The following is a 12929-nucleotide window of genomic DNA, read 5'->3' on the forward strand; positions in this document are numbered from 1 at the left end:
GGACTTTTTAGGAGGTTACAAGTTCGAAGCCCCTTTCCTCCTCTCTGCACGCGCCTGGCTGAGCAATCTAACTTTAACAAAAATTTAAGCATGTAGATTAAGGCCGTATCCAGGGGGAGTACTGGTTTTAGCCCTCTCTTCTAAAATTTTTGTCCGACTCGTAAAAAAGTGACAAAACTGCATATAAGCAATTCTTTGAAGTATTTTGTAAAGTTATTTTTATAAATGCATCTCCTCCAGTCAAATCCCCCCCCCCGAAAAATTCCTGGATACACCCTAGAGAAGCCTTGTTGTGCAAAACCTTGTGGTTTTGCACGACCAAAATTAGGTAAATATTCGAAAAATTTGGGAAATTATGGGAGGAGTCAAAATGTATCAATAATTTGGAAAGGAGGGACAAGCTTGACACTTTTATTTAGAATGTGCTTAGAAAATGTTGCTGGCTATAAAGTCAACAGTTTTATTGATAACATAGTCCCGTGAATAATTAAGTAAGGAGTATATTGCCTGGGTGATGTTAAAAAAGATTTAAGTAGCCAGTTATCCAGTCTTGTTCCAGTACTAGGCTATTTTACTTGTATTCTGAATGAAATCATATGTGATTATTTGCAGGGCCTTGAAACTTGAAAAGGCCAGAAGAGCACCACGGTCAAATAGCACCACCCCATCTGAAGCACAAAATCGAACACAGGTAAACTTAAGCGTATTTACAATAGCTTAATCAGCTTACTGACAAAATCTTCGAGTCAATTTATGTTTTTTTTTCTAAAATGTAGATAGAAATTCTTATAAGTTGTAGTATTGTATGTGACTTGGAACTAAGAACATCGCTTAGCTCAAAGCTATCGTAAAACATTTTAATAGGATGTTCAATCCTAAAAGAGTATATCTTGACCTTGCTGGGGAGGGGGAGTGTAAGAGACAAGAACATCGCAAAACAATTGGTATTTCAAACTCACCTTGCAATGAGAAATCAGTTTAGCTAAATAAGTTATTTCTGGATTAAACAGATAATAATTTTAAAAACTAGAAGCCAAAGGTGAAATGAATGGACTAAAAAAGCTAACAAATACAATGCAGTGTTTTGGGGTTTCTATAGAGAATTTCTCAAGACAGTGGGAAACAAATTTGAATGAATATTTCGGCCCTATGTCCAAGGGCCGTCCTCAGCAATACAAAAATATATAAGAAGAAACATCTTACAACAGATAAAATCAATAAAACTAAAAACCTTGCTTTTTTGTCTGCTGATCTCTATGACATCAGCAGCCAAAAAAGCAAGGCTGGCATTAAAAACGTTGTTTTTAAATCATTCTCTTTCATTTCAATGAATTGCCTCGTTTCATCATAATTTATTTATCAGTCCTGGTTAAACTTCGCTTAGGTAAGGATGCTAAGACTGTTTTGAAAAACTTTTCATTTTAGTTTTATTGATTTTATCCTGTTGCAAGTTGTTTCTTCTTATAAATTGTTGTACTGCTGAGGACGGCCCTTGGACAAAGGGCCGAAAATACACATACTTGCACGCTTCCGGTAATGACAAGATTAGTTACGTTACAGTTGCAAACCAATGAAACAAAAGCACACTTTTACACATGGAGCATTAGGGAAGTAACCTCTCTTTTTCTCTTTGATACAAGCGTGATATTTTTCTCACTAGACATTTTTGTTTAAATGTAGCCTTAATGTGTAGGTTCGCTTCTTGTACCCTAAGTACTATGGTTTTGTAGATATTTGTATTTCCTTTAGGGTTTAGAAGTATTTTGACAGGTTTTATACCCCCAAGCTTGAAGAGAGTTGTAAGAGTTGCTGTGGATATGGTATCGAAAATAAACAGATTTACGCTTGAATGGATAAAGAATATTTTTTCCAAATATAAGAAGGAAGGAATACCAAAAATTAACCAAAAGAAATGATCTTGAATGAAAGGGAGAGGGGGCTACCCTCTCTTTTATGCTAAAGTCTGGTTGTCCTTTCTAACCCTTTGTTTTCATATGCTACAATTTGCGGAAAAGCGCAACTTGAATAACATATTTTTTTTTGCGGAAAAAACACAAATGTTAGGAAGCCTAATCCGAAAAAGTTGCAATTATCCTTAGTCCATCTTACAGAAAATTTGCTTCAATTCACCTGCTGCTGCTGAACTTAGAGATTACTACGCGAAAGGAAAAAAGGGTATGTTGCAAATTCTATATTTTGCAATTTATTTGCAAATTATAGTATACAGATAATCGAAGAATCAGCCATGCATTTAATTCTTGAGGGAGTTTTTCGCATGTGTTGACAAATTTTAATGCTTACGATTCGTATTCTTCCGCAAAAAGGCTAGTAAAGATCGAAGAAAATTCTTAAAATCGCTGCAGTTTTCTTTCAAATGCATTCTTTTTCCGAAGGGGTAGAATATATTCAACTACAATAAATTTTTTCAGTCATCATATAGAAACAAAGTAAATTTTTCATGTAAATTATCCCGTTAAGGGGGGGGGCAAAATTTATACCAGGCTGGACGGCCCTCAACTTATCAAATGTCTACTTAACCTGGGAGTGATAACTTTGAGGCTATTTTATTGAGTTGTATTCTTACTTTTTATGAGGATTCCATAAAATCAATTTTATATTGATGTTAGTCTCCGGGGATGAAAATTGGCATATGACATTCACAGCAAAAGGAACAATCAGAAATTTGGTGATGGGGGGGGACTACACGTGTGCATAGGTCCCCCTGCCTCCTTTTGTGTTTATTCTACTACTGTCCTAGGTTTTTTATCCTTTTTCTCCTAATTTTTTTTCTTTCTTTGCCTAGGGCTAAGAAAAATATTTGCACATGCAGTCAAAACAAACATTCATCGTTTTATATTTATTTCCATTATGTTTGGCTTAGTTCAATCATGGCTTCTGTCGCCAGTCTTATTTGCTATGTCTAACCAACATAGTGTTGAGAAAAATCATCGTCAATATTTTCTTATCTTTATTATTTTCTTATAATTGTGCCAAAATATTAATTTTTTCTTGGTTGTTTGTTTTATACCTTTAAAACCCGGTCTTCTTGTAATATTGAAGTTTTCCCACTAAACCGCTATTTTTTATTTTCCAATATTAATTACTGGTTTTATTCAGTTTTATCGGCTTAAATCAGCATAAAAAAGGAAATATTTTTAACACGCCAATTTCACCAGCAATTTGATAATCTGTTACAGGCGTAGTATTGAGCCTCTGTTTCTGCCGCTTGAGAATGACCACCCAAAGTGAATAATTTACTGATGTACTTTGTTAATGGGCCTAATCAATCTAAAGGAAAGGAAATGTTGACATGCAATTGAACGGTCCATCAATTTTTTTTTTTTTTGTGATAGATATTTTTTATGTAATTGTGTGTCTGTTTTATTTTCGTTTTTTATGCATAGAAGCCATTACTATTCGCTAAATGGGGAATAGATTAGATATAGCCTAACTTCTTTAGTGAGCATTTAGGGGGTATGGAATATGTGTGTAGTCTGGATTTCTTTTTTGCCCAGGAAAGAGGATGACAGGACTACACAGTAACGCTTTAAAAACGCTCAAAGAAAAAAAAATGTTTTTGTTCTTGATAGGTTTTATGGATTTTCTGGCCTTTCGGGCGGAAAATACCGTTCTTCTCCTTTGTCGACGCCCAAGCCACAATGTCATATTTAGTAAAGAAGATTTTTTTTTAGAAAAAAAAGAACGTGGTTGATAAAAGAAAAACAATAGGATCAATATTGACAGAACCTGCAAGTGATCATTCACAATATCCAATTATGCGATAGAAGCATGTAGATTGAGATGGCGGGGGGGGGGGGGAGAAGGGGAAGAAAATGAAAAAGAAAACGAGAGGGATAGGCATAAGGAGATATATATAAAAGAGAGAAATTGAGAGATAAAGAATGGCGAAATGAGAGAAACAGACAGACAAACAAACAGAATTATTTGGAAAAACATACATTTATATCTCTCTGACATAAATCTGCTTACTTTTAGTTTTTTTGAAGATCAGTATACCACCTGGTACCTTACAACCGATGAGCATTCCTAATAGTGTGCTACCAAGGACTGCTAATTGCTTTAAGAAATACTTGGGGATATCAATAACTATCTAAATTTTTTAGCATAGTTAATATACACAGAATATTACTAAAATCTTGGACATACGCTATTTCTTCCGGGGGTAGGTGTAAATTTCCTTATCTATTCTTATAAAACTCTAGGGGGAGGGATACTGCCAAAGGCCTCCACTCTGTATGCCCGCCTTTCTAGTTACGCCCATGAACACCTCTCTTAGAGTTAAAATCAACTAATGTTTTACTTTTATGTAACGATGTCTGACACTACTTGTTTTTTTTTTCTTTTATTATTAAATGGAAAAAAGAAAGTTTTTTCTGCTGAAAGTAAGGAGCAGCATTAAAATTTAATATGAACAGAAACTATTACGTATATGGGGGGTGTAGCCCGCTCGTCAATACCTTATTCTTTACGCTAAATTTTAAATTTTGTCCCAATTATTTAAGAATGACTGCTGAATCACACAGACTGTTTAATTAGAATAAATAGCTCTTTAGAAAGTACTAAAAACTTCAGCGTAAAGAGCGAGGTATTGACAAGAGGGTGATCTCCTTCATATACACAATAATTTCTGCTCGTTAGTTGCTTCTTACTTTCAGTTGAAAACAACTTTTTTTTAATTTCTGATCATTTTTTTTAATGCTGGGAATTCCGGCTCCCCCTCCATGTGAAATTTCCTTCCCTATGAGAAATTCATCCATGGAAAGATCTTTAAACATAACACCGTCAACTCCCCCCCCCCACACAATCAGAAAAATCCCCCTGAAAACGTCTGTATACCAATAGCCAATACTATATCTAAACAATGGGCAAAGTTCATAACTTCGAGCCCTTCTCCTGGGGTCTATGAGTGGTTAAGTCATCCTCAAAGACATAGTTATGAAATTTATTTTTTATTAGATTAGTTTTTGACTATGCTGAACGTAAGGGCTATCTCAAAATTTTGATTGAGAGACTTTGATGACAAAATGAGCGCGGGAGGGGAGCTAGCTGTCTTTCAATATTTTCAGTCACTTAAAAAGGGTACTAAAACTTTTATTTTCGATCAAACGAGTCCTCTCCCAATCTTTTACGATTAATGGTTCGATAATTCAATGGATTGATCACGTCTGAGAAAAAAAAACAACAAAAAAAAGAACAAATAAATACGCATCCGTGATCTTTTTTCTGGCAAAAAAATTTAAAATTCCACATTTTTGTACATAGGAGCTTGAAACCTCTAGAGTGGATTTCTCTGGTATGCTGAATCTGATGGGGCGATTTCCATTAATATCGCTAGAGGTTGTGGGGTGCCCCTCTTTTTCAAAATTGGGAAAATTTTCTCAAGCTCTTAACTTTTGATTGGCACCATTAAATTTGATCAGTTTTACATATTTTGAATAAGTATCAAAAGTTGATTCTTTTGATCTATTTATTATCAATGCTCTGTTTCTTAGAGTTTCGGTTACAATTGAGCCGCATCGCTCCTTTCTTACAGTTCGTTGCCACGAACCGTTTGATTAATACACAACGAAAAAATACTTTTGATACTCTCTTCAACCTTCATTATCTGTAAACAATGCTTATTAAAAGGCATTGTTTCGTTAATTACATCAAAACAAATTCAAGCTCTTTTCTCCAACTACAGCTACAGAATAGTCTGTTTCCAATCTTCTTATAAATGCCTACTTCTCATAACCCTTTTTTTGAAATAATAACTCCAAAGCATCGTATCTAAATTGTTAGAGTTGCTTGCCTTGTGTATGCTATGCCGTGAGCTCAAGTTAGGGTTTCTGCTATCCTCAAATATCCTAGGAATTCCCCGAATTTTCCCAAAAGGCACTTGGTATCTCCCAAATCTCCTTAAGAACAGACGTTCGTAACTACAAGAACTAAGGTGTTTTTTGGATAGATTTTGGAAAACTCAATTTTATTTGGGAGTGGTTCAAGCAATGGTTCAGTTCCCAACCATTACTAATTTTCAAAGCATATTTTTTCAGTTCCTTCCCCCTTAATATCTCCATAATCTGCCTAATTTCAGTTATCTTGATCCCCCTAAGGGATTTCATTTTTGCTTAAGTATTGATGGAAACCTATATGTAGGCAATTTAGGAGACATAAAAGAATTTCTAAAAGATTCGACATATTACTTTGCAAACGGATTGAGCTCCAAAACATTTTCTATATGGTTTGATTTATTTGATTGGTACATATCTGTTATAGCGCCTATGCTAAGCTCTTCATTTGAGTAGAACCTGTTTTTCTGATCAATCCTAATGAAATATCGTAAAATATGATTAAAAATATAATACTTTAGCAACAAATTTGGGCTATGTATTTGCACGTTAGCGAGGGAAAAAGTGTAGTGGGTCTGCATGCAAAATGTTTTTGGTACAATAATTCTACATATTATGAAGTAAGAATTGTTTTCTAGCATCACACTGTCCAAATACTTTACCAAAATCCCCCCCTTACTAATGTGCAAATACATAGCACAAATTATATATCACATCTATTCTGTCACTTCTTTGTGTCTTTTCTTACGGTAAGCTGAAAACGAAGAAACCGGCCCTAGAGTGCGTCAATAGATGAATAATTTAACATAGGTGCTATAACAGTTAAGTACCAAACGAAGTTTTGGTTACAATATATACATCAAAAGAATTTACATTTATGCTTATTCCAAATGGTGCCGCCATTTGGATTTCCAGTTATGGATTTCTAAAGTGACTTGACAACAAAATTTATATGCTACTATCTAAAAAACCACAAGGTTTCTGTTCTATTATTATTTTCTTTTTTCAATTAATGTAATTCAAAAAACAAAAAAAATTACCAAGGTTAACAAAATAGGGTATCTGTAATTTCTAAGGGACGGCTTGGGATATCAAGTTAAAATTTTCAGGAGGTGTTGAGGGGTCAAGCACAAAGATTTTGGCTTCAATGAGGGATCAGTAGTAAATCTTAAGTCACTACGGGTATCCAGGTTGGCAATATCTTGGAAATTCCTTCTTTTTTATTAGAATCCTTAAAACATCAGTTAACAATTTTTTTGTTCTCCAAAAAAAAAGAAAAATTTTATTTTTCAATTTTTTTTTGAATTTGCCAAAAGAAACAATGCGCCCGTCGAAAATCAGAAGTGTTTGTAAGCATTTCGCAAAGTCTTGAAACCCTTCTGAAACGATTGGTATCCACTAATAATATTTAACAGCTGGACACGACTTTTAATGTGTTTTGATTTCGGATTGTTGTATGCATAGGCTATTATTCTTTTCTTTATATTTGAAGAGTTTGCAGAGCCGAGCTAGCAATTGTTTAAGATGATTATCGTCAAAACATTGAATGTTATCCTAAAATAAACTTTTCTTTTTGATAATTTCTTCTATGTAGTCTGTAACAAAGAAGGAAAAAAGTTATATAATTCCCTGGTGTAATGTGTGCTTTGATCTTATTGGTTTACAAATGTGACGTATTTCCATTAGCCAATTGTGTGGTTCTAAACCAGTCAAAACGACAAAAAGCTGAAATATGTCTTGATGATTCTTTTGCGTCAAATTTTAAGCCCGCAAGTTTGAAAAAGAACAATAAAAAGAACAAAAGGTTTGTGAGTCAAAAGATTTTTACTAAGCATTCCTCTGTCCTTGCAATATAGAACTGTGTTTCGAATATGCCAAGAATTGGGTAAAAAGACAGTTCTAAGTTAAATTTTATCTAGCGTTCAAATATTCATCTAAATAAATATTTTGGAATTAAGATACAATTTTTGGAGGGTCAATGTTTCTTTCAAAACATGGTTATACCAATATTTTGTATAGATAAAAGATCTTAACTAAACTTAGAATATAATGAAAAATTAAGATGTAGTTAAGTAACAATAGATTTATGCATACATTTACTTCAAATATTTTAAATGAACTGATTAATATTCCAGTTCATCTTACCTTTCCGATCACTTACTATTAGTTTTATTCGAAATATATAAACCCAAATAAATAAATAACCCCAAACAAGCTTTGCTTCAGGCCATTTTCTTATTTTGTTTTGTTTTTAATATTAATAAACCCATCTTTCTCTCTCTCTCTCTATAGTTTCAGCCGTAGTTGCAACCAAGTATAGAGCGAACTTAGAGCAAGTTTTTGTTATGACTATATATATATATATATATATATATATATATATATATATATATATATATATATATAAACATTTTGTAGGAATTGAGAAAACAAAACAAAAATTTTGACTGAAAAAGATTTTATTGGCAAATTTATTGTTATGATTTTAGAGTTTTTATAAATAAGGTTTTTGTCTGGCCTTCAAGAAAGAAAACAATTTTTACAAAAAAAGCTCCAATGTCCCAAGTGCTTCTGCTTTTAAAAAAAGAAGATAAAACGCATTTTGGATGACAAACAAGCCTCTATTTATCTTAAGAACCAAATAAGAAATAGGAATAAATTGGGCCATCAATTCACGGAAACATAGAGGGGGGATTATTTTTAATCTAGGTTTGACGTTTTCAATTCGACATTTTCTTTTTTTAATGGGTATACCATAAAAGTCAGTTTCAATAAAAATATCAAGAAACGTTTATTTTAATCTAGTGGGGGCAATAAAATGTAGGCGTAAGTGCCCCCCCGGTGATTGAAAGGCCTGAGAATGAGCCAATCGATTGGCAGTTTAATGTGTTATTTCTCAATGACTATTCACAAAAAGGTATTACTTAATAAAAATACCAGAAAGTTTTTTTTTCAAATTTAGGGGGGGGACAAAAATCTAAAGGCTAATTGCCCCCTTGATTGGCAGACCTGGGAATGAGCCAATCGATTGAAATCCGTTTAATTCGCTGAGATGTACAATATCCCTTTGACAATAAGTTTCAAATCCTGCCCTCTGAATTACCACGCTTCGAGTTTTCTTTCTAGGATCTATTAAGTCTATGCATGTGCTATGGTCTTGTATACTAACATTACTAACACAGATTTTTTTTTCTCCCCTTTAATTTTGTTCTCTTCTGTTTGTTCTTTTTTTTTCTTTCTCTTATTTTGATTACCAGACGCCACCACAAGCAGCAGCTGCTGTACAAGCTCTTTCAAACGCGGGAGGTTTCCTAAAAAACCTGTTTTAGTGATAATTTGGATACATATTAAAAGGAACGGTTTTGTAAATGAGTTGAAATGGGTCTTATTTTGCCTTTCTATTTAAATTTTAGCTGGTAATTTAGGTGTTTTTTATTGGTTGAAGCTATGGTATGATTGCGTGAACTCCGGCATATTCATAAAGAATATCTCCCTCTCTCTTCAGAACTATGTTTGCCTTTTATAAATACTAAAGATTCTCAGTAGTAAATTTGTGCTGTATGTCTTCGGAGCTAAGTTATAATAGTAGGTTCTGAATTTGGGGAAGCAAAAATAACCTGGCAACGTGGTTCTGTCCATTTTGGCTAACATTTCTAATTGAAGCTTAAATTCTTTTATATCTTTCCAAGAAAAAGAATTTGAAAACAAGAGATCCTTTTGAACATTTATTCAAAAAAGGATACCAATAAAGGGTATCTTACGTGTGTTTGCAAAGGGAGTTTTAATTATTTTTAAAAAAAATTGACAACCATAAAAACTAACTATTCAACTCCGATTCGAAGCAGAATCGAACAAAATAGTCCACAAAATGAGACAGTTTCATTAGACAGTAAATTTTAAGGATTTGTAAAAAAAAAAAGTAAATTTCTGCGGCAATAATAATGGGTGGTAAACTATGTGAAGTAAAAACAACCAGATATCATGTTTATACTCATCCCATTTGATGTGTCTGATTCAAAGCACAGTTCTCTTCAAGTCATATTAGAAATATTTTGGAAAAGGAAAGATGTTTTGGATATTTTATGCAAAAACTAGAAAATCAATTGGGCATTTACGTATTATACAATTGGGTACTGACTTATTATATCGACCGCACTCAAGAAGTGAAGTTAGGTTACTCATAATGAAATAAAGCAATATATGAGGAAAATTATGGAAACAGATAATTATGGAAAGCAGGCCGCCCAGAGCATGTTATATTAAATTACTAACCTAATCAACTCTATATATTAAATATTTAATTGAAATATATCTTCATAGCAGTTTACCTCAGTCAGGCTAAGCTAATTATTTTCGAGTGCACACGGAGAAACCGGTTTTACACCAGGTTTTAACACAGGTTTTACACCGGTTTTAAACCAGAAAATCAATCGGGCATTTACGTATTATACAATTGGGCACTATATTGACAGCACTCAAGAAGTGAAGTTAGGTTAATCACAATGAAATATACTAATATATGATGAAAATATAATACTTTAGAAACAAAATTATGGAAAGTACAACAGAGAATTATGGAAAGCAGACTGCCCAGAGCATGTTATATTAAATAACTAGCCTAATCAACTCTATATATTAAACATTTAATTAAAATATATCTTCATAGCAGTTTATCTCAGTCAGGCTAAGCTAATTATTTGTGAGTGCACACGGAGAAACCGGTTTTATAACAGGTCAAGAACAGCAGTGTAGTTAATATAATACGTAATTACCACCAATTGTAAATTTTTATTAGAACTTGGAAAAAGAAATTCTCTTTATTAAAAAAATTGACACAATAAAAATAATTTTTCAACTATCGTTTGAAGCAAAAACAAACTTAATATTCAACTGCACGAGGCCCATTTTTTCACTGGGGCTCGTGAAATTCGACTATTACAGCGAAATTTGACACGTGCTTAACCTAGTTGTAAATTTTGTTTATCGAGCTAGTTCAAGCACATTTTTTCTAATATATAAAACGTACAAGTTTTTAATTTATTCATACTCATACGAAACAAACATTTAATTAGCAACAACTTTTTGTTTTTGTTACTGAACAATGGCATTTTGTCAGAACAATATCAGGTAAAAACCACTTTTAACCTCAACCAAATTAGAATTGCGTCTGACCGTACTGTTTTCAGAATGAAAAAACAGTTGAGGGTATTTTAATGGATTTTACTTTATTTTGATGGTAAATTAGTATTTTGGGTAGAGAAAAATACTAGAATCATAAAACTGGGTGTAAAACGTAACTTTTTGCATAAAGACAAATTTTTCAGTAGTTGAAAAGATAATAATTTTCGCTTTTCAGGACAACCAAAAGAAATTTTTGGTGCTCCAATAAAGTGCTTGGATCGTGTGCCACGATTCACACAGTCGATCGTCATTTATATCTCTCTAATGGTTAGATACAGGAAAATTCTGACTGCACCAATAAAACTAGATGTAACAGACAACATTTGCATGAAGAAGAATATTTAGTAGTTGACAAGAACACAACTAATGGCGTCATAATCCAAAAACTGACATATGCCATCTTCTTATTCTTGTGTCTCAACTAAGATTAGATACGGGTTAGAGAATTTACGGTCTGAAGGGGGGGGGGGTATTTCTTGAAATCTAAGGAGGGAGTGATTCTTCTATTTTGTCTCAGTTTTATCAAGGAAAATACCAAAAAGTCATTTTTCAGCGAAAATACCAATAAAAGACATTTTTCCATTTTTTTTGGGGGGGGGGATTGGGCGTGACGAAAATTCTCTTTCCACCCTCTACAATCCGATGCTCCTCGATAGAGATAGAAAAAATCGATAGAGATAGAAAAAATCGATAGAGATAGAAAAATCTATCTCGATAGAGATAGAGATAGAGATAGAAAAAATCTCGATAGAGATAGAAAAAATCTATCTCGATAGAGATAGAAAATCGGTCAAACTGGAAGACACAGTTTCATTTTTTCCTTTTTTTATTTTTTTTATGCCAAGATTTGCAGTGTCAGCTGTTACTTATGATGTGCCATTAATATTTTGGCAGTTATTAATTATTAGTTCCATGGGTGATTAGTATATGCAGTAGAAGTAGATTTTCCAGAGCTATCACTGAAGAATGAAGAATGTGGCTAATCACTTTCTCCGCAAATGTTGCACTAGCTCTCAGAAAAGGTTATAGTGACAAAAGTGCCGCCAGGAGATTTTTGCAGGTGGGTGGGGAAGAGGCAAGTACAATCACAGGTTTTGCTTTACCATGATTTTAATGGAAATATTTCTCATTTTTTTTAGTTTTTGTACAGCATAAAATGTCTTTATTCCACATATCGGGTCACTATCCTCACTGACCACTGCCTGGTGGCAAAAATCTCTTTGTGATACTTTAATCTCTTGATAAAAGACTAAGACAAGACTTTGTCACTATTTAGAATTATATCTTATTAAAAACAATATTACCTGATTATTTTGGCGCTTAAAACATGGATATGCTGGGGTTTAATTAGATGGTATGATTGTAAAGAATGAATGAAAACTGAGAGATAAGAGAGAGAAAAAGATTGTTCAATAACAAGTCGCACAGTTCCGTTGTTTTTTAGTGTATTGGTTGAAAAAGAAGATATCATTCTGTCGTTGATATTGTTGCTAATAATGTTGTTTTTAATGAAAAATCACTGTAATGCTGCCTTTTGAATATACGTCTTAGAATCTAAAGTATATTTGTTTGCATGATTTATTCGTAAACTGGAAAATTATTAGCAAGATTGACGCTCAAAAATAAAGAAAACTCAAAAAAGTAGATTTTTGTGAATTCGACCCAGGCTCGTGTCAAAACTAAAATCCGTTTTATTGTTTCAATCAAAATTATTTAAACTACTTCCTAACATTTTGAATTTCGGTACTCTTAGTCCTGTTTTAATTAATGTAGTGACTTGTTTTAATCGACGAATAACACTAATAAGGATCCTTCATTAATGGGTAGTAGCGTGAATAAGACGAATAGGGCTTATAATCCTAAAGTATATTGTATATGTATGTATACGGCCAGAAA

At 33.1% G+C, this 12929-nt stretch overlaps 1 protein-coding gene across 3 annotated transcripts in view; it reads left to right on the forward strand.

Annotated features, from left to right (window-relative positions):
• LOC136041027 (uncharacterized) overlaps positions 1–12929 on the forward strand; it is a 251653-nt gene that overhangs the window by 210737 nt on the left and 27987 nt on the right. For 2 of the 3 annotated variants that reach the window (XM_065725547.1, XM_065725548.1), the window contains one exon: positions 613–691. In XM_065725547.1, the coding sequence (XP_065581619.1) occupies positions 613–691 (79 nt within the window). Of the gene's footprint in view, positions 1–612; positions 692–9109; positions 12593–12929 lie in introns of those variants that run through there. The other variant, XM_065725549.1, reaches the window with a different exon arrangement.

The sequence above is a fragment of the Artemia franciscana genome, chromosome 21 (genome assembly GCF_032884065.1).
Source record: "Artemia franciscana chromosome 21, ASM3288406v1, whole genome shotgun sequence".
Lineage (NCBI taxonomy): Eukaryota > Metazoa > Arthropoda > Branchiopoda > Anostraca > Artemiidae > Artemia > Artemia franciscana.